Here is a 24,877-nt window from a genome sequence, read left to right as displayed (position 1 = left end):
TTTGAAAACGAACTTCAACAACTTCTTTTTGACTTTCATTTAAAAACTATACTCGTATATATTTAAATACATATTGTTTTCAATTATTAAACAGTTATTAGTGTTGTATACAAAGTGAATTTCACGGCTTATATAGTTTAGTTTGATATTTAATAAATTTTATTTTATTTTGTTATTCTGGTAATTTTTTGTTTTGTTTTCAGCTTATTTAGGACTTAAATCAACTCTTATGTGCATTATTTGACATATTATAGACATGATTGTGTTTGCATGCAGCAAATCGATTACTACTTAGTTATTTAGTTGAATTTGTTTCTTATTGAAATGTACGTAAACATTTGCCTTCTACTCCTACATATATTCTCATTAGTTTCTGTTTGCACTATAATACATTTGATAAATTAACACTTTAAGCCTAATGTTGTAGCATAGGAGAATCGAGTTGTTTCTTTCTTTCTATCGTAAATGTAGCTCTTATTGTTAAATATTAACCACAACTAGACATTTAAACTTAATTAAAAAAGTATGAATTAAACTTTGTTGTTCTTAAATGCTAAAGTAAGTGTTATGTTTATGAAAAGGCGTTAAGTTTGTCATCAATTCTTCAATAATATGTTTTACACGAATTAAACACGCGTGCTATTCCTTGAATACATATTCCAAATGTTAATTTCTGAATTCAATTTGTTCCAGCGTGTGTTTCACTGCACCGACGCTGCACGAATCTCCCTCACAGCACCACCTTCGCCGTCGTCGGACATAATTGCTACTACATATCGTTGTCGTTCAGGCTACTACGCTTGGGGCAGTAACGTATCACCCCCACTCAGGCAACTACAGGCGGTGGCGGCGGTAGCGTACCGGCTGCGTTCGTCTTATTCGCTGTCGGCGCGTTAGCTGCACTCTTGCTGCCTGCGCTGCTCGCATTCGACGAAACGGCCTCTGCAGCAGCGGTACCAACTGGCGGTGTTACACTGGCGACAGCAGTTGTGGCACTTGTCTGTGTCAGGATTTTAACCAGCGGTTTCTGTGGTGTCGCGATAGGCGGTGATGGTTGTGGCGTGGCACTGCCGACGCATGTTGCTATGCTGCTAACGCATGGGCTGGCTATCTGCACGCGTTTCACGTTCTTGGCGCGTCCACATGGCACACACAGCATGGAACAGTGCTCGCGTAGTTTCGTAATGTGATCTATGCGGTACTCATTGATCCATTTCACCTTTTTGTGCTTGACCTGTTTGACTTTCTCGCCGTTCGGCGAAATCGTGTTTGGCTGCTGTGGCAAGCCCTCAGGTTTTGTGGCGCCACAACGCATACAGTAGCTACAGCGATCACAACTCCAGCGAACTGTTTAAATGAAAACAAGAAAAAGAGTTGAAAATGGCAAATATTCATGGTGGTCACAAAATGTCAGCTTTACTCACCATCAGGCACGGCTTTGATGCCCAAGCAGTAAATGTGGAAGCCGCGATCGCACTGCTCGCAATACAGCATTCTATTCTGATCCTTGTTTCCTTTGCATTTGATGCAGCACTTGCAGTCGGCGCATTGCCAATTGTAGTTGCGGACGCGCCCCGCCATGCGGGAAGGCATCTCAATGCAGCTTGGGTGAACTGTAAGCAAAACCAGTTGATTAAATATCAATTTCAGTAATTTCAATTCGCTTAGTTACCTTTGCGTCGGCATGTGAAACAGCGTATGAATACCTCGGGCAGGTTTTTCATGTTGCGATTCTGTACACGCTGGCACACACCGCACTTGGCGGACGGAGCACTCTCATCTTCCGATGACGAAGAGCCATCGTCGCTTGAGTTATCGGAGGAGTCACTATCCGAATCCTATAAAAGAGAGTGGTGATTTCGTTAAAGACATACACATCACTTGCGGGTATCTCTTAACTTACCGATTCACTTTCGCTTTCGCTGCCCGAAGTGGACATGGCCGACTCTGTTGCACTACCGCCTTCTTCGGCTGCAGTCATGTTATCACAATTAGCATACGCGGCAGAGCGTGAGCGCACGCTGCGTCGGATAGTATTGCCTTTTGCAGTTGTGCTCTCCTCTGGCCCGTTGACGGTTTTTGTATCCGGTGCTTCGGTGAAGAGTTTTTGATCTGCGACGTTGGGCGGGTCTACTAGCTCCTTGCCATCCAACATAGGAGGTGCAGCTTGCTTTAGTGTCTGTTGTGACGTACGTTCAACCAGCAAACGTGGGTTCTGCAGCACTGTATTCAGCGGGAAGTAACTATTGGACGAGAAGCAAAATGTATTAAAGCACTGAAGAGAATTTGCGCAATCCCACTTTGACTTACCTCAACTCAAGTGGCGAGTATTGGCGATATTTCGCGCTATACTGACCGGGCACCAAAGCTACTGGGTAACTGGCGTCCAAATCACGTGGCGGAGTAGTGATGCGCGGTCGCAGCAGCGTTGGTGGCTCAGGTATGTTCTCGGCTTTAGCGGCTTCTGTCACTGCGTCGGCAATTGGACGATTCACCAGAGTTGTAGTGGGCGCTGTTGCAGGCAATGGCACATTCACCGTTAACGTCTGCAAGTCCAGACATGCTAAACGTTCCTCCTTGCGGCTGCAATACAAAACAAGTGTCATTCAAAAGTTTTTTTTTTTATTTATGTGTTTGTGTATGTTACCTTCTATTGAAGTAAGAATTCCATTTGCTGGCCGAAAGCAATGCACGTTCACGCGCTTGCAGTCCACGATCAGAAACATTGAGACCCAGTGCTTTCTGTTTAGTCTCGATTTCGCGCAGATGCTTTTGCCGTATGAAATCCTTGTACTCCTCGTATTTCTCATAGAAGTCGGTATACATAATGTCGAGTATGTCGGATGCCCAAACGGCTGTGATGCCCAGGTCGCACATACGCTCCGACACGAGACCCTTCTCTTGCAACCAATTGCGCTCCTCCATGTCGATTTGGCGGCGCGGCAGATCAGGATATTTCCGCTTAAAGCTTTTAATGCCCAAATACAAGGCGACCTGCTCTTGTATCATAAAAGTGTCGCGATTCTTCGATGGACAACAACCCTTCGGCGGCGGCCAATCATATTCAGCGATAGCTGCAACTGTTATTTCAGCGCTGAAAATATAATTCAAATATTTAGTTGATTATGGCAAAGGGGTAAAGTGTGTGTGTGTGGATACTCACTCTTCAGCAACGCAAACTTCCATTTTCTTCTTCTTTGGACGTTTAATAGCGCTGCCATTTTGCACAGCCGCCACAGTGTTGGGATCTAAAATGCTGCTCGTACTAACCACAGAGGACTGAGACTCGTCATTATTAAGAAAATCGGGTTGTCTAAAAGTTTGCGAACTAAAATAATTCGAAATAACGCTTGTTAATATGTTTTAAATAGTAAGTATGTATGTATGCATGTGTTTTACCTTATAGGAGTTGCGGGTTCCGATTGCAACTGCATTTGCATTTGACTTAAATCGGCGCTCATACGTGTATCCTCTTCAAATACTTGTGGGGACTGTGAAGAAAGAATATTTGGAAAAATATTTTAAGTAAAATGATTTCATATAAAATATCAAAAATTAGACAAAATTAGTGAATAAAATTGTTTACTAAAAATATTTTATATTAAAAACAATGGTTTAGTCTTATTTAATATTTAAAAAAATACATTTAAACATTTAATAACTTATAAAAATACTTTAATAAAAAATATAACAACCAGCAGTTAAAAATACTAATTTATGATAAAAAAAAAAATAAAAATTATTATTTATATATCCGTAATTTACGTTTATGAATTATATTTATTATTTATTAGAACGAAAAAAATAATTAAAGTGCTTTAAAAAATTCGAAGACCCTCTGCACAAAGCATGTATGTTTTTAAGTAAACGCCGCAGTTGCTGGGCTAGTTCATTAATTGTAAATGTATTGTAACATTACAGTTACTACTAGAGTAATTGCCACTCTAGTTCATGGGAGATCGCTTCAGCTGACTGCTATGACAGCAAACGCAATAGCAAAAACAGCGACAAGCACGAGTGGGGTTTCGTTTATTCCCCATTTGCTGGCTAACCAAGCAGGGGAAATTTTCGTAGCTGGGGAAGACGAGCATTTACGTATTCTCCGCTCTACAAGAAACCCCATATTTGCACGCGTGCCGATTGAAAACATACACACACTCGCATCACATCAAAGTATTCGCAAGGTGGTGAGTACAAGTGAAACACACCACAGCGAAGCAGTCAGAAGCACATAAAGCAGCTGCTTTGCACACCTGAACTTTTTTAGTTTGCTTTTAATGATTGTGAAGTGGTATGTGGTGGCGCAGTTGACGTGTGTATATGCCGTCGGAACCTAGCAAAAAATGAACGCCCCTTTCGTCTTAATTCGATGTGATTACATAGATAATATATATGTACGTGTATATGTGTGTGTTACTTTTATTCGCATTGTTCGCTTGACAATTCGAGGTTTCAGCACAGTAAAACTTAAGTACACCATAAGCAGATGATAGAATTAAAATTAATAAGCTAAATAAATAGTAAACAAGTCCAGCTTCAAAGTACTAAACGTTTCTGTAGCATAAATTTAATTTTCGAATATTCAACGAGCGGACTACTTACCGGACTAAAAAGACCTTTCATTCGCTCTGGATCGGGTGTATGCTTTAGGCCGCCGACGCAGCGTGGCCGACTGAGCGCAATTTGTTTGGCAACAGCACTGGCACCACGTCCCAAACGATGCGCGCGACTGCCACGGCCGCTACCGCGTCCAGAACCACGTCCTCGGCCGCGACCCCCTCGTCCACGACCAACGGGTGTAGAAATTGAACTTGTATTCGAGTCGTCTAAAAGAGGAGAAGGCAAAATATTTATACACACTCGTACCTTATGCTTCGATATTATATTCTCTCATATAATTGCACTTTAGACATCTTTCGGAAACCGTAGAAGACGCTTACCTCCAGATATGTCCGCACCGCTGCCGTACGCGCCGCCACCTTGACTGGCAGACTCATCATCGTGCATATTGAATTTGGCGCCGTCCAGTGTTGTCTGCATACGCAACAGATCCGTCTCTAGGCTTGTGTTACAGTGCGCTGCCCGCAGCTGTTGGGTTGCCATAAGTGATGAGAAATCGTTTGGTCTGAAGACCACATCCGGCACCGGATCCGATGACGAGAGTATAGTTGCAGGCGGCAGCATTGAACTGCTGCATTGATTTTGTACTGCGACGTTAATTGCTCCGCTGCTAGACACAATACTGCCGCCGGCTACGGTCATAGTGGCGGTTGTGCTGCCATTGCTCCCTGATGACGAGGATGAGCACATTGTCAGGTCAATTTGCGTTGCCAATGAAATGGAAGTGGGCACACCGGCGTTCCCCTGGGCGCCAGCCGCTGTCGTCACAGTGGCAGAGCTCATCGAGCTGCTTGAGTAGGTAGAGGAGATACTGGAATTCGAACCACCATAGTGATTAAGGACGGACGTAACGCTGTCAGCCACCGAATTGGTGATTGTGGCGTTTGCTGCAATTGTAGAGCCAATAGCGGCGCTGCCACCCATCAAGGTGTTCACCGAACGCTTACGACCCTTTGTAGGCATCTCGCCATTGTTACCGCTACACTTGATCTTTGAAGCCGGTGTAATAGCGCCACCCGGTAAAATGCTACGCCGAGAAGTTCTGGCGCCCGTGCGCAATGCGCGATCTCGCTTCGAAGCCTCTGTTGTATCTGTTGCAGTATCTGTGCTGTCCTGTTCCTCCATTGGCAACTCGCCGTCCACCATATCGATAGCGAGACGCTTGCGTAACAGCTCCACACGGCGCGACTTCGACACGACATCTGTGCCCGGTGTGTCGACACCACCAATACTGGTTGCATCATTTAACGTGGCCGCTGCTGCGGGCGTTATTACAGCTGCAGGGGTCGGAACACTATTCAAAGCATTCTTTTTCGGACGACCGCGTCGTTTAATGGTGGCAGGAGTGTTCGCTGTGATCAATTGTTCTGTGGCTGCGGCACCAACCTTCGCAGATGGTAAATGCGCATTTGATGTGTAACAATTGAGGGCTGTATCGTTATTCAAATTATACTGCAGTGAATCTTCCTCGTCCAACGGTATGGCCAATAGATGCTCATGCCGTTGTTTACGCGGACGATGGATCGAGGTTTTCGGTGAGGAAAGATCCATTGTGGTGGTGGAATTAGCCGTGGGTGCCACGTCGTTGCTGATGTCAACAACATGATGATTGCCTCCGAAGATGGTGGGCGACGTAGTGATCAATTTTGTGTTAGATGACTCATCATCCGTCAGAATGGTCAGTGTAGCCATGGTGTGGGATTCACTATCAATGCGACGAACTTTGTTTGGTGTGATCTATGCAAGGAAAATAGGTAAACATACAAAGTTATGGTGTATAAAAAAATAAAAGTAGTAGCAGTAGTGTCTGTCACAAATCTAACACACCCATCTATTCGGGTAACTTAAACCTAACAGAAGTTAAGAATGATGTTTCCCATTATATACATTTTCTAGACTCACCTCGATACACTGCTCATCCACGTCATTTTCCATCATCAAACTGGACAATGTGTTCGCGTGCCTCTTCAAATTCACTTCATTTGCTGTTGCAGTCGGATCCTCCAGGACATTGTTGTTGCGTCTCAATATGTCGGCGCTATTCTCCTCATAAGCTCCACTGGCTGGTGCATTATTTATCAAACCATCTTCGTTGTTCATGTGAAGATTTTGGGGCATCCCAGCGGTATCGTCCAATGTCAAACGCGGACTACCCTCGGGAGTGTCCAGAATCTCAATGGAATCTATTACCTTTTCCATTTGCGGTGTCAACTGATTTGTGAGTGCTGTATTATTCATTGGTGTCGCAGCATTGCTAACTGCGTGCAACATGTTTGCATTTTGATGGACCCGTGCACCATTGGCCATTAGACGCTCCGTCAGTTGTGGATATTTGATGCTATTGCTTATTTGTTGCGGCAGATGTGGCTGCTTTTGTACCTGTGGCTGTTGCTGTTGTTGTTGGTGATGAGCGTGTTGTTGTGGTTGCGATGGCTTCGGCTGCAATGGCGGCGGAGCACCGTATTTGCTGGCGTTCAGCGGTGAATTCAATTGGTTAAGCAGAAGCCTGTTATCCATTGGCGGCGCTGTTTGTATTACGCTCATTTCACGCTGTAGACGCTCCATAAGTATGGTGGCTTGTGGCGGCTGTTGCGCATCGTTCACTTGCGGATCGGCATCGGTGTAAGTGAAATGCGCAGGCGACGAACCCGGCGATGGCGAGGATGTTAAATCGACTGTATCCACTACATTCGACAAATCTTCAGCAGGCATTGGGGGTTGCATTAGCTCCGTTTCTTCGGTATTATCCAGACGTAGCGAATCGCCATTGCTGACATGAAAAACATTATTGAATACCTGTGGATCGTGGTTTTGCAAACCCTCATCAATGTCCATGTCGTCAGAGTTGCGTCGCGGTTCCTGTATGTCTTCCTCATCAGCGAACGCTGTGTTGTCGTTGTTGAAACCACAAAACTCTTGACTGCTGCTCGATTCGCAACCGTTAATCAATTCGCGAGAACTACTCTCCTTACTTTGTTGTGTATCCAGCGACCTTTGCGCCACGCCGCAATCGGTTGTGGCGTTTGTGTCGGCGACGGCGATGTTTTTTGGGTCGCTGGATTTTCCACACTTTTTTGAAGCATTACGTTGCGATTTGTCTTCCAGCACCGCTTTCATGCGCAATGTTGGCGAAGAAAGGTTCTTAATAGTTAGTTTGGGCACCACTTTGTCAGCCGCTCCGTCCTCGGCGGAGGATAACGGCGGTGAGGATTCGCCGCTCATACATTCATCACTCTCCTCCGAGGATTGCTGTTCTACGCTGGGTATGGATTTGATAGTCAGTTTCGGTATTTTCTCCTTACACTCGCTACCGCCACCGTCCTGGCTGTTGGTTTTAATTGTCAGTTTGGGCACCACTTTCTCGGCGGACGCATCACAGTTGCTACCTTTGATATCCTGTCGAGATATCATTAGCTTGGGCAGTCTCTCTGGTGACTCTGGCTTGCGCGAGCTGCTCGACAACTGCCGCACCACTAGCGGTGACTGCTTTGGTGATTGCGGTGCCGCCCCACCATCCAAATTCGCCATGGAGATGGTCAGTTTCGGAATGGTGTGTGTGTGTTCCGTTTCCGTTTGCTGCTGCAACGTCTTAATGCAGAATTTGGGCGTCGTAGCCTCTGTTGCAATTTCATGAGTTTTTATTGTAATCTTGGGTATTTTCTCCGGTGGTGGTGCTGGATCCTCGCTTAGATCGCTTAGCGACTCCTCCGCCTCCAGTGATTTGGTTTTGATCGTTAACTTTGGTATGACCTGCGCATTGGAGTTGTCGTTGTGTTGCGTTATAATCACCGCGTGTTCCTGACCAGTTTTGATCGTAAGTTTGGGAATTTTGCTGCTGCAGTTGCCAATGTCCTCGGCGTTTGTATCCCCAGAAGCGTTGTTCGCTGATGTGCTCACACAGGCACCAGCTGCACTTGTTTTGATAGTCAGCTTTGGCACCAGCTCCTCGTGCTTGGGCGGCAATGTTTTAATGGTCAACTTAGGCACAGAGCAGGCGGCGGTGGCATTAGATACAGTGCACGAGGCAGTCACTGACGATAGGGACGGCAAACCTGCGGAGGAGGATGTGCTCGACGAAGACGAAGATGAGGATGCTGGCGATATCGTCGACATTATCGACTCACTTGTGCCATCCATGGATGTTTTTATGGTGAGCTTAGGCAGTGGCGGTGGTGAGTGGTCCGTAAGTGATTTAGCTGTAACCGCGTTGTGTGATCCCGAAGGCGCAGGCGACAATTGACTGATGCTACTATTGTTATGCAAATTGCTTTGCGAATCGGACATCTTGATTGTCAACTTGGGCACTACTGAGCTGTCCGAGCTGTCGTTGGCAGAACGGATTGTTAATTTCGGCACAATGTGTGGCTCATCACTACCGCCAACGACTGCAGATGACTTAATGGTCAATTTCGGTATTTGTGCGCCTAACCGTGTGCTGCAGGCCTCAACCACCGCCTCGTCTTCGGCTGAAGATGAGCAATCCGAGGATCCTACATCATTGTGCTTCTTCACGATAGGTTTAATAGTGATTTTGGGAACAATATTCGTGCTGCTGCTGCTGTTGTGCGCATGTAAATTGATCTTGAGTGGCTCCACTTTGCGTATCGATTCCGCACCGCTGTGACCGGCAACGCTGTCACAACTGCTCAACGCGTTGGTATTACTCTGAGATTCACTGGAGCGCGTATTAACGCTCGTAGCATTTGGTTTGGGTAATTTCAAGATAATCTTGTGTGTTTCGGTGTTGTGCTCGGTCTGCACTGCTTGGCCTTGCCCAGCGCCAGCACCTGCACCCGCCGCGTGTCCCATAGCATTGGCATCGCCGCTTGAGGCCACGGTGGTGGTTGACTGTTCGCGCGCAACCATGTTCGTGTTGTCGCTGTCGCCGTTCGTATGCTCTAGACTACCGTTACTTATATTACTAATACTAATTTTGTTATTGTTGTTGCTGCTCGCAGTATATACTGCACGCATCAGTTCCGTATCCACACTTCGAACACCTGCTGAACGTGTCGCCGCTGCAGCAGAAGTTGTCGGCATCACCGAGTCCAAAGCAACGGGTGTTGCACGTGCAAATGCGTGGACTGCACTTGCGCCCGGCTTCAATATGCTTCGGCCAATGAAAGAGGATTGCGTCGATTGATGTGGCGATTGGGATTCATCCTCGCTGGAGGCATCCGTTGTTATGTCGCCGCGATTATGTGTCGATTGTCGACCACTGCCGCTACCGCCACTGCTACTACTGCTGCACGTCGTGGACAACACACGCTGCGGTGAGGAGCTGCAGTCATTCCCGGTGGAGCTGGTGATGCGCGCCGGCGATGTGATCAATGCCTCAAGTCGTGGCAAATGACCAGTAGCGCTTGTATGCGTCTCACACGACGTCGACGTGACAATTTGCTCCTGTTCTTTTTCAGTACTTGGATTATTGGCTTGCACGTGAGCCAGAGCGGAGTTTTGATTGTGATTAATTCTTCTACTGGCGGCGTACAAAGTGTTCTGTGGGTTCTGTGAATCTTCGGGCGCCTGATTGTTTGTAACATTCATTGCTTAGCTGCCTCTTCCTTGATTGAACGTTGCGATAGTTGGCGAAAACCAATCGAGAGTCGCGCTTCGTTTCCGTTGTAGATTAGTTAGCATTAGAAGACTGCCATGTCTTCCAGAAAATCGCGAACAATGTCTACAAGAAGAAGGAAAACAGAAATTAGTTAAAATAAGATCAGATGCATAAATATATAATATATTATAGATATATATTAAAAATAAGTTACTTCAGACTAAACTAATTCAACATAAACAATCAATCAGCCTAACATAGTCCCTAACGCTCTCTTGAAACGTCTGCCTTTGATGTCACCAAGAAATTCCCCCATGAATAGCAAAAATTCACAAATAACACATTCGAGATTGCGCCGTGCAGGCTACTTGTGAGCCGACAAACCAACTAGGCACCGTGACGCTTTAGCCGCGCGCAACATAGACGTATTCGTCATCAAATCGGGGAATTCGATTTGTCGCCACCGAGCTCACACGATAGGTGGATAGTGGCATTGGCGGGCAAACCGACAGACAGACGACGAGGTCCAGCCGGCGAATGGCGCGAGCAAAACAATAAAAGCGAAATAACAGAAAAAACACAGGGTTTTTTGATTCTTAGTATGTTTCAGCAGCGACTGTTTACCGTTGTTTCGCCTCGTAGTAGCATTTTATACAACGTAATCGCATCAGCTGTTCACTCATAGCGCTCATAGCTGAGCTTGTTGCTTTTTGCTGTTACTGCTGCTGCTCTTGATGGCTGCTTTGGTGCTCTATTCCTTGCCTTTGGATTCTTCACCTTATCACACACATTCGCCGCCCCAACCGATGCCGCGACATCGTTGCGCTCTCTCTATATAAAATATATATGCACATTTTGTGCGCTCTCACTCACTCTCTGGCGCGCGCGTAACACAGCCAGTCGAGCGCGCAGTTCGTTTATATGTTACAGCCAACAGCTACTTACTGCTGCTGTAACGATGACGCCACCACAGGCGGACTGACTTCCCCTTCGTCTAGGCGCGCGCCGAAAGTTCGGCAAATCCACCGACAGCAGCCACGACAATATTCAAAAGTGAGGTGATTCTTTGATTTACCATGAATTAAAATATTCGTCGTGTGAACGGGCGCGCGATTGCCGCTACTGCTGGCCAGCCACGATATGACAGTCAAGAGCCAGCCGTCGCCGTCAACCAGCGCAAGCACACAACCAGCCAGTCAGCCAAACCGATGGCTAGGCAGTCAAGCCGAGTCAAACGTTGTCACATTTGCAAATGGAACTCCAAGCGAAGCACAACCAGCCGAAGCGGCAACAGCACGAACGGGCAGCAGTAAATACGCGCAATTGAATAGCAGCACGCCGACTCGTTCTAGTAAACGTTGAAAAGCTTTTTCTTGTGGAACTACGCCGAGGCTTTGGAGAATATATAAATTATGAATCCTGCATTAAGCAATAATAGGTAGGAATGCTGAAGTAATCCGGAATGTAAATGCTTATAAGGAAGCGTGGAGATCATTTTTCAACCGCACGGGATGGGCGGTAAACTCTGAAATACTTTACGGCTCAAGTTTTTCAAATTAGTGTAATAAGTGTCTGAAACTGACCAAACAGCCAAAGTAATTCGAGTTGGAAGATATGTGCATATTGGAGAACTCCAAATTCTTGCTATTGTTATTTAGCATTTGTTAGGAGCATGCAAAGGCGACTAAAGTTTGTTGTTTTCCACCTGCGTAGCACAGCGAATGCTACGAGCAAAACAAAAAACTTGAACAAACAAGCGAGCAAAACAAACACGAAATGCCGCAGGAAACGAAGAAGCCGTGAAAACGTTAAGACTATGATGGGTCGATACCCAGCTGCCGGCAGTGCAGCTAATCGAAGCAATAATCGGTCGTGTGCCCTTATCGACCAAACGACATAACTTACCGAGCGCGACCGCACGAACAACTAACCGAGCAATACAAAACCCGAGCACTTACACGACCCCAAAATTTGCAAACGCCAGACATGACACACCGACTAACCTGTCGCCCGACCGCCAGACGGGCAGCCACTCAGCGGAAAGTATAGTGACGAGAACAAAACGCTGCTAAGCGCCTCACATCCTCCACCGCAGCCTCTACCACAACCAAACACCATATTATCAAAATCAAATGTATGAATGGCTGGCGCGTGAGTGAGTGAAGGAATGTATGAATGAACGTATGGAGCTGGCAAATGAGCGAACAAACGCACAATTGTTGCATCTTCTCGCTGCGCGCAATGTTTTGGTTTCGGGTCATTCACCCGCACCGTACAGACAGTCAAGCTTAAAGTCACACCAACTAGCCGGCGTACACTTTCACATTCGCAAGCACCTGCAATAGCAAAAGCAACAGCTTCGGCAGATACGTTTCATTATGAACAATCTCATTCAGTTTAGTTGACGATAGCGAGCGGCCTTTCGTTTCATACGCAACGCATTTGGCTCGTTGATAAGCGAGCCCGTAGAAAAAGTATTCGCTACTAACGGTACCAAACGAACAATAATTGCGGCGATGACGAAGATGATAACAGAAACTGCAGTCAGACAACTGGGCAACTAAAACCACACACGAGGAACTTTGCAAGCAGCGTAAGCGTTGGACGGCCGGTACTTAATAAGCGCAAGGTCAGAAAGCTGCATAATGAGGTGATAATGCAGTTTTTAGTCAGCTCTATTTTTGGTGCGACTACTAAGATCTTTAAGGTGTAATGTGCAATTTATTGTTTTATGAAGGCACAATTGCTTGATTAAACCCAAAATACTTGTCATACTATTCAAACTAGAACTGGCCTACGCCCTACTATAGCTTTCGTAAATTTTGCGTGCAAGAAAAGAAAGGCAAAAAGAGAGTAAGACAAGCAATACGCAAAATATTTGCCGGTTTTCAAGGTCAATGTATGTTTTGTATCAGATATTTACGTTTGTGTGTTTCTGACGGAGATGCTTATATTCTATTTGAATATAAAATTTTTTTAAACAGCGTGACTAGTAGTCACAATAATAAAAAATAATAATAAATATTTTCAAATAAAATTAAATATTCTACATATTTGCTTTTAAATTATGCTTCGACTTCCATTTAATCGAACTTCATATAAAATTCTATTTATTTATATTTTGGCAATAAAAAAACACTACTCTCGCTTTTTTCGCATATTTAAAATGCAAAATTAAGTTTGAGATTGTCCTTTACTTGTTTAATTAAACTCTGAATGTCTGCATTTCATAGATTAAACTGCTCTAAATTAATTAACATATAACTTTTTGTTAAAATACGCTAAAAATGCAGCACTAAACGCTTGGACGGAGATTTAAATAATCATAACAAAACATATTTTATTAAAAAAAACTGACAAGAGCTGACGGCTACTACAGCGTGGCCACATGCACGACTTTTTCTAAAGGCTTACTTTTTGATCAAATAAATAAAATGTGTTAATGTAGTTTATTAACTTCATATGAAAAAAAAACATAAAAAATTCCGCTTGAAAGCCGTTTGAAACAGAACAAAAGTGTTTGATGTTTTCTCCCTCATATGAAAAAGTATGAGGTAATATAAATACTAGAGCAATTTAGAATTTTTATTTATGTACATTGTACATATGCCCGGCGCTGTCAAGCACTTACAGTACACACAAACATACATACACAGGTCGTCAAAAATAAATAAATAAAAAAATTATACGAAAATGTACATTGAAAATTGTAATAAAGTTGAAAACCATGCGGTGTAAAAGCAGTTTGCGAGCAAATAAGTAGACAAGTGAATATGTAAATTTATTAATATAATATTAATATGTAATATTTGCATGTATAACATGTATATATATGTACATATGTAGGTGTTTGCCGAAAGCAACAAATACGTTGCCCATGTAAGTGTATACGAATGTTTATGGCTATTCAATCACTTGCCTAGCCGTCAGCGGCTAATGTACAATCCGATTTCAATATTATTTTACGTATTTATACATATTTGTATTGTAATGTGTATTTAGCAGCTTATACGCTGACCTTGGTATGGCTTAATTGTTTTTATGTGTATGAATTTAATTTGATTATGGCTTATGAACAAGCAGCGCTCACGAAAATGCTTATTCAACCTACAAGCACACATATGCACTACTTTGAACTCACGAAATGTGTAATTATAACAGAATTTCCCGCGTAGCGTGAGAAGAAGAATTTGTCGAGATCAGCAAACTGCTGCAGAATATTGTTTTCTTTATACGATTCCAAGGTAGTAGCAGTTTAGAGTGACGAATTTTTACTGACAACTACAAATTGTTTGTGTAAATAAAAAACTGTTACACGAAGTTGCATTTTCATACACACACATACATATGCAGATGGCAGCTGTATGGGTTGGCAACGTTGAAATGCAGTTGCTGCACTTGTCGCGGTCGCCGTCGCACTTTGCACATTAACTTTTTATAAAACTTTGTATATCGTAATTCAAAGCGTTTTTAGCACTCAGCACTCATGACTACAGCAAATAAATACACAAAAAATAACTTACTGTTTGTTGTTGTATATTAAGCGGCTTGTTAACACTTTGGTGTTTGAGCGTAGACTTTCTTTTCACCACAAGATATATTTTATTCTACTTGAAAACTTGAGAGTATCTGCTCCTGCACCACCCTCTTTCACAAACACACACCGTGCGCAGAGACAATGTGCTATATGTATGTAGATATGTACGTGAAGTTGTATGAGCGAATGAATTTTTATGTATTCTCCATCACACCATAAACGTCTGCAAGCAAAGCTGATTTCTACGCAAAACGATGACTACTTTGTCATAATTTTCACCTTCACTATATAGTATCACATACAACCGAGAAAGAATGATGGAATGATAGGTCGTCGCTTTTATCGAATTTTTCTAGCACTCGACTAACTGAAAACTGCATGCACTTCGCGTAAACGCAAACGTAACGCACTGCACTGCACGCGTTTCAAAACGTTGAACTTCGAAACCGAAACCGAAAACGAGAACAAGAACGTAAATGAGCTGCCTGCAGAGCGAAAATTGTGTTGTATCATTTTTTGTAAAATATGCGCTGTGAAATTTTCAATGCTGTGCCAACGAACCAGCACTAAACGTATGAACGAATCGTACGAGCCAGCGCACGAAGCTGTATGAAACAGAGGCAGCGATAAACAGCAGCGAAAATGTGCGACAAGAAACGACAAAGAGACGATAAAGCAAAGCAACGAATGTGGTACAATGACAGCTATAGCTATAGCTACGCGCTGCCCAAGGTAGGCAACGTGAAGGGTAGGTTTAAGCAGCAAAGTGCGAGCAACGACAAACTAAAGGCAGCGCAAAGCGAGGGAAGAATGATGATGGGTGACGACGAAAACCGAGCGCGCACACAGACCGCACGATCGTAGCACGGGCCGTACGAAACACGTGCACAGCGAACACGAATAAAAGACGATGCATAGCAGAAACAAGTTAGCATATGGATAGATAGACATGCATACATACAAAATCATTCGACCATACATACATACATGTGTAAGACTGTGTGTACAGGGTGGATATAAGAAAGTGCCAACAGCAACAACAACGCAATCTGTTAAATGGCACCAAAATATGTTTAAAGCAACTGGCGTAGAGACGAGCAGCAGAGGTAGCCGCTGCGACAAACAAAGAAGAAACCAAAAGATACTCGAGCGCCTGCAAACACACACACACAAACATATTTATATGTTCACTCCAAAAGGCATGTCAAAAGGTATCGTAAAGTTACACACACACATCCAAAAATATGCTAGTTTGCACGTGCGTATGTGCGCTGGTACATGGAGAAACATACAAAAACGAGATATTAATGGCGTAGCAGAGAATTTATAAAAAACATGCATAAAATAAACGCTCGCAAGTACATACAGATAAAGAAATAAATATTAAAAAAATCACATTTGCTATTAGCCAGTCACTGCCTAATATTTCGTCTAATAAATGCCGTTGGGCGGTGTGGGTGGCTGAGCATGCCACTGCCAACATAGAGAACTTGACTTCAACGACTGCCACAGCGTACACCCCAACAACAACAATTTGTATGCGACTATGACGAATTAGCCCGGCTGAACACGATTATCATACATTTCAAACAGATACGAAGAACAATATTACGACGCACAAATACATACAAATACATACAAATGACATTACAAATACAATACTCGTATACAACAAAATAATTTTTATTACAAATACAGATGTTCGCTCGAGCGTTCACTCGTTTCGGCAAACAGACATACATACGTATGCGTTAATGCATTGCATAGCAATTGACCGAATGTCCAACCAGCCGACAGCCAATTGACGATTGAAAATCCAACATCATGAATGCAATATGTACATATGTATGTATGTTTATAAATATATCAAATGAAGCAAAGTCAAATACACAAATCGCGGCATCCAACTCGAAAAGACAGCAAACAAAGAGCACCACTCTGCAGTAGCAATGTATGAAGAAGAAAATGAGCGAATTAATTTAAGAAGGCGGGGTAACATGGTGAGGAATACACTGCTCCAGATGCGCTACTTGCGCCACAGAGCAGGGTGCGCCAAATGATTTCAATAAATGACTGATGACGAATACATTCGGGTTGTCCCCGAAACTTTAATGGGATAAAAACCGGAAAATTTCGAATACTAAATCAGAATCAATATGTTAGAAGTAGAGTTCTACACAGCTTCGTCCTGATACTTTTTTATTACGATTATTGATATACAATTAAACTTCAATAACTCGAATCACCATAATCCACAAAAAACTTCGAGGTAGCGGGACCTCCGAGTTACGGGGGTTAATTTGTATGAAAATTGACTTCAGTTGCCAATTAAAGAGTTCGAGTTATGGAAGTTCAATTGTATAATTAAGTGACAGTTTAAAAAATTATTTATTTTTCAAACCAAATCACCGTATCGAAAAGGTTTCAATCACTACAAGATAAATTCTCAAATTAAATGCAAATCCAAATAAAATTATCAAAAGTTTGGAAACCCCTGCAATTTGCATTCAAACCTGCTGCTGAACCAACAGTTCGCTCAGCTGGTAGGCTCGTTAAACGGCCGAGTGGGTGTATTGGGGTTGCCCCACGAAAGTTTCATTTTCACTACTGTGTTCGTATATATACACATACACTTGTAACAACGGTCGTGTGTGATTCGTTATTTTAGCTATTACAACAATAAAAACTATGCGAGCAAACAAAAAAAAATAAATAATACAAAATAGGGAAGACAACTAGATATTGTTGAAGCCCAGCAATCGAAAATGCTAAATTAACACAACAACAACAATAAATAAATAGATAAGTGAAGTCAAACCGTCATTCTGTATGTTATGTTCCAAGAGATTTTAATGAAAGCAAAACTATGAACCAAATAATTTTCGTGTAGAAATCTGAAAAAATACACAATGTTTACAAGCACAAACAATGATGTCGAATGCGAAAGCAAAAGATATAATGAAAACAAAAGCAGTGGAAAACTAAAAATAAAACGCGAATGCAACATATGAACTCCCCAGCATAAAAAAAATAAAAGAAAGAGGCGAGAGAGTCGCAAATATGTTGAGAGCGGAATACACAGACCAAAGTCGAAAAAAAGATATATGATGATATGTATGTAACCATGTAGATATTTACAATTGAATGTGATTTCTCAATATTAGCGAAGTTACTAAAAACTTTAAAGGGCTGACTTTTTGACCATTGTCACCAAAGGCAGTAGTTAAATAACAGTTAAGCTGCTAACAAATACTGCATACATATGTACAAAATAAATATTGTGGGTATTTCTTACATTACTCGTGAATCATTAAGGGGGATTTCATTGCCACAAATGCCAATGCACTTTTCACCTCACAAATCAATAAAGTATCGATGGGCCCGAGTCGTGCATTGGAAGTAAATGTATTTCTCGCACTTCAGTACGGATATTACATCCCCCTCTCCTCAATTATTATCGAGTTTTGCATGCGCGATATAAATTGAGAATGTTCCCAATTGAAAACCACACGTTTAACCAAATATTCAATGCTTCTTTTGATTCCCTTCCAGCACATCTGCATTAACAAGAATACAACAATAATATATTTTTTAATGTACTTATGATATGTATGCATCCATTAAAATATCTACTTATACATGAGCATAAAATCGCATTTGTAGTCTTGCAGCAAATGTTAGCGCCACTGACTTGTGTGCTCTTGATGGTAGCAGGGTCGAAATTACTTTACAAAACGCGCGCGCGTCTATTAAGTAACTCTATGTCGGGGAAGCACACACAGATACAATACATTGCGAAGCTAAATTAAAACAAAAAAAATAACAAACGAGGGAATGTAGTGTGGAGAAATTTGTGAAAGTGAAGAAATGGTGTAAATGTTTGTAGAAAATATTGAGAAGCGGAGAGTTTCAGAGCGATATAATCCAGGTGTGGTGAAATTACTGCAATAACGAAGACGCTTGTTTGAATGTTTTAAAAGTGACTAAATTGAAAAGATAAATTTTCTATATAATAAAATCCTTCTAACGATGTACCAAACATTATTTATTTTACTTGAAACTGATTGAAATATGAAAAATGGGATTGGCAGGGAAACATAAACTTTCATACTTTCAAAAACATTTATTCAATCATTGGCATACGTTTTTAAAGATTGTTTTATAATATAACGGTTCAAGTAAAGGTGCATACAAATTTATGATCCAAATATTTAGACATAATCCGGAAAATATATATGAATTGGTGTAATTCTCAAAAGAATGCGCAAACAGGATTCGAATTGGAAATGTACCTAATATTTTGATTAGAGGGAATCTACTATTAAACATTGAGCATCACACAAATGTCTAACGGTGCATTAAATACCAGCCCATATTTATCCGATACGATTATTATTTTTCATATAAAAAATACTTTACTTTATCTAAATACTATTGCATGACTATATATGAATGTGTGTAACTGAAGCATGAAATTATTGTTTTATTGTAATATACTGTTCATTAACAATTACAATGTTGTTTCCCCTTCTTATCACGCATTTCTCTCCATCAGTTGGTTCAAAACCCACCACACCGTAATCAAATAACGCGCCTCCTCGCGCGCAACGTACGAGCATGGTGCGAACGAAAAATGCAAAACAACAAAAATAATAGCAAAGAAATACTCACCATTTTAGCTTCGCATATGAAAGAATACAATGCAAACATATGAAATGGCGAGAGTTGTGTCTGTGTGTGTGTTGCTTGTGTTGTATTTATTGAAATTAATTCACTTCTGCTTAATAAATTAAACTCTCTCCACTTTTCATTCACTGATTACACTCTAGCACTCTTAATATTTAACTTATAGTATATTTGTTTTGAAATCATAAATTTTAGAATAGTAATTTTAGCCATCAACGGACATTTGAAAGCGAACAACGAACGCGCATGTAACTCGACGAATAGCTTCGACAATTTTGTATGAAAACAGTGCGTGGCGCACGAGACGAGAACCCACGGTGAGTGTGAGTTTGTTTGTGTGTTGCGCTCGGTGTTTGTGTTGGTACGCTGCTGCTAGTCTGGCACAATTTTTCTACACAACGAAGCAAGTTTTACACAACTTTTTGTCAGATTTTCATTCAATTTGATATTTACAAATACCATGTAATATCTTTATTTATTTACGTCTTTTAATAACAATAAATACCCGTAAACTCACGCGTAACAAAACGCACACAATCAATTTAAAACTTCCCGCAATGAATTTTTCATCTTCACTGCTTATGCTTTTCACTTCCTTTAGCAGCTACTATGTCTTAGCACGAATTCGCTGGCACTGGTGCTGGTCTGCCGCGCTGCTGTTCTACGGTCGCCGTACCCGTATCCGTCTTTTACGACTACACCGCTCTCTTCACTCACTATTGGCCCACTTTCATTTCATTTAGCTTTTATCGCCTTTATATTTCATATTACCATCTTCGAAATTATAACAAATGTTTTTATGTATTTATTTGTCACTTTAAGCCTAATATTAGTTTATAAATCTTTATTTTTACTTATTATATTTAATTTAAATAACACACTAAAAGCGACACGATGCGTTTCGCTGCGAACGAATTGACAGACCGTGAATTGAACAACGAACGAACGATGACAAACAGCATTGCCAGGCATACATTTTTCAAACATGAAAAGTGCGGCAAAAAACTTTTGAAAATGTCAAACATTGATGAAAATTAAATACTTAATATAATAAAAAGTTCATACAAAAAGTTTTGAAGAAATATAAATACTTATACTCATAGCCGATTTACTGTTATAATAAATAAGGTGCTTCGATCGATATCTTAATCGCCTCTTAATTGCAACAATTTATAGTATAATATCTGATATTTTCACTCAGTCTGCCTACAATATTATCTTTATTATAGTGAACTTGGTGATATATTTATTAATTTGAATAAACTTGTAACTTATTAAAAAATAAAAATTATAATTTTAAGAAATTTATTTTTAAATATTTGAGCAGAGAAAATGCAACTTTGTGTTCAGAACTTCTCTCTCATTTCAGCGGTTGTTTGACAAGTCTCTCTCAAATTAAAGTAATCAGCTGTTGAAGACGGTTGAACGTGCAATTTTACGATTATACCAAAATTTAAATCGCGGCTAATTTTCAATATAAATATTATTTTTTTAATTTAAATATGACTACATTACGCCCATTCACCTGCGATGACCTCTTCAAATTCAATAATGTGTAAGTACAACACCTCACCTTGGTTTTCATCCCAATTGTTTTGCGTTTTCGTCGGCTCTTTGATTCAACAAACAAATTTTTTATTTCTTACAAAAATGTACATTTTTGAATCTTCACAGCAACTTCGATCCACTAACTGAAACTTATGGACTTTCGTTTTACACACAATACTTGGCTAGATGGCCTGAGTATTTCCAGTTAGCCGAATCCCCAAGTGGCCAAATAATGGGTTACAGTGAGTACAAAGCTAACAAACAGGAAATAGTCATTGAAATATAATAATTTTCTTTGCTCTCAACTGCAGTAATGGGCAAGGTTGAAGGACATATGGAGAATTGGCATGGTCATGTAACTGCTTTGACCGTTTCACCTGACTACAGACGTCTGGGCCTGGCTGCGTTACTTATGAACTTCTTGGAAGATGTCTCTGAGAAGTACATATTTTGCTATCAAATTTTTATATGTTTGCTATACAGAGTTCTTCAATTTTCAGAAAACGTGCTTATTTTGTTGATCTATTTGTGCGCAAGAGTAATCAAGTAGCGATCAACATGTACCAAAATTTGGGCTATATTATTTACCGTACTATACTTGATTACTATGCGGGCGATCATGACGAAGACGCTTATGGTAAGTTCCAAAAGTTATAATAGAGTACATAAATGTATATTTTTAAATAATAAACTCCATATTTTTCTAATACAGACATGCGGAAGGCATTATCGCGAGATGTGGAAAAGAAATCCATTATACCATATACACATCCGGTACGACTGGAAGATTTAGATACCAATTGAGTTTAAATGTGCATTTCGTGCTGCTTGCGGTCATCATAACACATAATACTTCATAAGAAAGCATTTGCAACAAAAGTCAAAACAAACCTACATATATACTACATACATACAATAAATGAATTATAAATCAAAACTATTCCTCCTCTAATGTTGCTAATCAGTTGGCGGCAATTGCTTGTGCAATTCTCTAAAAGCTACCATTGCGCCTATTGTGTTTATTTGTAATAGTTATATCTGTATTTGTTTGAGATCTTTAATCATGCTGTTAGGGTTGTAACTAATTATTTGCAAACTACTACTAGTAAACTGATAAAATCAAAGGCATGAGCTATGTAACGTTCTACGTAAAGTATATAGTGCACCACACCATAACACATTCTAACAATAACAAGGTAAATTCATTACACATACTATATGTATATGTATATGTATGTTTCTACTAAACATTTATTTGGCTTTAATGTAATATTGTATAAATGAATTTTAAAAAGTTTATTAAGAACTTAATTTTTTACAGATAACGACCCATCAATTACACCAATCAAACCAAGCTCTGGCTTCTCCGCCTTAGAGGGTTGCAAAAATAGCAAATTCAAATTCGCCTGTTGCTGGCGCATATTCTATATATCACTTTTGATGTAAATCATAACGCATTATTCGTTATTCATATCTATATGCATAGTTGTTTGTTTTTTAAATATACTTCAGACGATTTTATTAAAAATATTACCTACATTTGCGAACACCTGTTTTGTATTTTAGAAGTATTATCAGACATCCGTAAAACAAAAAATTTTTGCCAGCGAAAAATTTATGTAAAAAAGCAAAAAAAAAAAATGTTGGAGGAGCGACTTATTAAGGAGATTCAACAGAACGAATGTCTCTGGAATAAATACAACCCAGACTATAAAAATAAGCGAAAGAAGGACGTCTGCTGGAGCTCTGTATCAAATAATGTCGGCGAATCTGGTGCTAATTCTGTTTGTTAATATTCTCTTCTACAAATATTTATTATTTTTTCTTATCCAAATTCAGTGGAGATCTGTCGCAAGCGTTGGAAGGCTCTAAGAGATCGTTTTGTAATTGAACTGAGAGCACGGAGTAAAACAGGCGGCAATACGCAGAAAGAATGGTTATTTTTTGAGCAACTATTTTTCCTCACAGCCGCAATAACGCCAAAAGGGTGAATAAAGTTTATTTTATTTATTTATACAGTTTGGCTTTCCTTTATGGGCTTACAAATGAGTTTCAGTACTTTTAGTTCACAATCCGCGCCATTGCTCAACTCACAAGTGGCACATCAATCGAAATTAAAGAACCCCGTCGACAAGAAGGACAAACAACTCGAGTCCCCAAAAACTGCTGCAGCGAAGGTCGCCAGCGTCGCCTTAGGCTCCGATGCACAACGTTATTCTAACTTGGATGAAACCTTTCGCACACTCGTGGAAAATTATTTGAATTTTGTAAACACCTACAAGCAATCGGCCGATCCATTTCTAGCTGTTATCCAAGAGTTTTTCGACAAAGTGCCACAACACCGGCAAACGGCATTCAAAATGGAAATACTCAATTACACCTACAAAATGTATATCGAAATGAAGGATTAGCAATAAAAATAGCGCGACTTGTCAATTGCGAAATATAACACAGATTTTTAAATAATACATTGTTTTTTCTTACAAACGACTTTCCTAGTGTGCCTCCGGAAGTGAACTTAGTGAAATGAAATAATAGCCCCCGGAATTACTCCGAGTTGAATGGTGGCAGTCATTGACCCTTCAAAGTCAACCAATTTGATGTAACAAAGTATAATTTCGAAATTTATGATTGTTTTTTGATAGGAATATAGCAAAATCCGCTATTTATGCATCTACCGGAAATATGCTACATCTTTTATAAACTACTTCAATTTGAACAGTTAACAGAAAATAAGCAAAATTGCATTTGCAAGCGAAACGTTCAAATTAAGTCAAAAATGAAAGTACTCTGGGTATATCAGAAATCAGTTTAGATAAATATGTTCGTATGTATATATAGTCTATCTTGTATAACAGTTTCTCTTTATATATTTCCCAGTAAAGAAATATAAGTGAATAATCGAATTTTATATTTCCCTTTATAACTTCTCTATCAGCTACATCTTTCGCACACATACATACTCCTTTTCGCAATGCTTCGTTCATTCGCTCGTTATTTCATTCCGTATCCGCAATTGCACATTAGTTATCATGTTTTCCTCTTGCTGCCTCCTCGTCATTTATCTTCGTTTAAAATACGCTTTACCGTCTTTCGTTGCTTCTTCGTACTCAAAATGCAATACAAAGGCAAAAGTTATGGACACACACACGCCAGCCCAGTTTCACACCGCCAGCGTCAGCGATGTGAAATTCAAAAATGAGAATGGCAAAGCAACGATAATTCAAAGGAAATTCGAGCGACGAACGACAATTTACAACATCGCCTTTTGTGCATCCGACAGCGTACATAGCAACAATATGCAATGTAACCAGAATCAGCGATGAGTCGGCAACCAGCTTAGCAAGCATTCATTAACGAGCATTGTCGCCTATTCATCGCTGGCTGTCGTTGCGCCTGTGTGTATGTCGTTGTTTTGTTGGCCATTAATGTCGCACACACACAGTCGTCGCTTATCGACACACATCGAGTTTTTCAACCGAAGCGCAAAGTCGCCGCAAAGCAACAACAAAACGCTCGATATGTGTGTGAATGAGTAGAGAAAACGCGCAGCTGCTGCCAAAAGGCAAGCGCTTATGTTGTCATTGTAGTTGTCGCTGTGTGTTCTTGTTTTTGTAGTGAACACACGGTTGTATTTTTGCTGCCGCACGTACATAGCCAACCACTTCGGCTGCGCTGAGGGTCGTGCGGGTTTTTTCCATGCGCTGTTTCGATTTTCGCTGTCGCTGGCAATACCCGATTATTGTTTGTGTATTCGCAAATGCTTGAATACCTACAAAGTTTCATGTAAATTTCAACGGTTATGCCCACTGTACGTTTGTATCTACACCAGCGAATATGTGTAAAATGCAATAATTTGAAATTAAAAAATATACGTATTTATTTAAGCTGCAGAAAATATTACAACATTTACATTTTGAAATTATAAA

The 24,877-nt window shown here is 40.8% G+C and overlaps 2 protein-coding genes and 1 long non-coding RNA gene across 5 annotated transcripts; 1 reads left to right on the top strand and 2 right to left on the bottom strand.

The window, feature by feature from the left end:
* Positions 1 to 308: 308 nt before the first annotated feature.
* LOC105212676 (supporter of activation of yellow protein) lies at positions 309 to 20,339 on the bottom strand. 2 transcript variants are annotated; one of them, XM_011184805.3, is made up of 12 exons: positions 19,386 to 20,339; positions 6,523 to 10,300; positions 4,941 to 6,357; positions 4,603 to 4,826; positions 3,400 to 3,491; positions 3,164 to 3,328; positions 2,648 to 3,094; positions 2,311 to 2,583; positions 1,904 to 2,243; positions 1,673 to 1,838; positions 1,425 to 1,613; positions 309 to 1,347 (listed from the first exon to the last, which is right to left on the bottom strand). In XM_011184805.3, exons 2-12 carry the CDS (start codon positions 10,165 to 10,167, stop codon positions 827 to 829), a joined length of 7,479 nt encoding a protein of 2,492 aa, XP_011183107.2. In that variant the 5' UTR covers positions 10,168 to 10,300; positions 19,386 to 20,339; the 3' UTR covers positions 309 to 826. The 2 variants fall into 2 exon arrangements, with proteins under 2 accessions (XP_011183107.2, XP_054086915.1); XM_054230940.1 differs by lacking the exon at positions 19,386 to 20,339 and adding an exon at positions 14,701 to 16,285.
* Positions 20,340 to 20,782: 443 nt separating this feature from the next.
* Adf1_24 (N-alpha-acetyltransferase 20) lies at positions 20,783 to 22,491 on the top strand. Of its 2 annotated transcripts, XM_054230950.1 has the most exons (6): positions 20,783 to 20,955; positions 21,075 to 21,190; positions 21,260 to 21,389; positions 21,449 to 21,585; positions 21,661 to 21,722; positions 22,270 to 22,491. In XM_054230950.1, exons 1-6 carry the CDS (start codon positions 20,903 to 20,905, stop codon positions 22,321 to 22,323), a joined length of 552 nt encoding a protein of 183 aa, XP_054086925.1. In that variant the 5' UTR covers positions 20,783 to 20,902; the 3' UTR covers positions 22,324 to 22,491. The 2 variants fall into 2 exon arrangements, with proteins under 2 accessions (XP_054086925.1, XP_028896275.1); XM_029040442.2 differs by lacking the exon at positions 22,270 to 22,491 and having other exon boundaries at positions 20,785 to 20,955; positions 21,661 to 21,885.
* Positions 22,492 to 22,570: 79 nt separating this feature from the next.
* Positions 22,571 to 23,892, bottom strand: LOC128921921 (uncharacterized). The gene is made up of 2 exons (XR_008471243.1): positions 23,433 to 23,892; positions 22,571 to 23,328 (listed from the first exon to the last, which is right to left on the bottom strand). It is a non-coding gene; the product is annotated as an uncharacterized LOC128921921 (long non-coding RNA).
* Between the last annotated feature and the right edge of the window lie 985 nt (positions 23,893 to 24,877).

This window comes from Zeugodacus cucurbitae, chromosome 5 (genome assembly GCF_028554725.1).
Source record: "Zeugodacus cucurbitae isolate PBARC_wt_2022May chromosome 5, idZeuCucr1.2, whole genome shotgun sequence".
Classification (NCBI taxonomy): domain Eukaryota; kingdom Metazoa; phylum Arthropoda; class Insecta; order Diptera; family Tephritidae; genus Zeugodacus; species Zeugodacus cucurbitae.
Note: the sequence above shows the minus strand (reverse complement) of the source record. Positions and strands in the feature narration are given on the sequence as shown.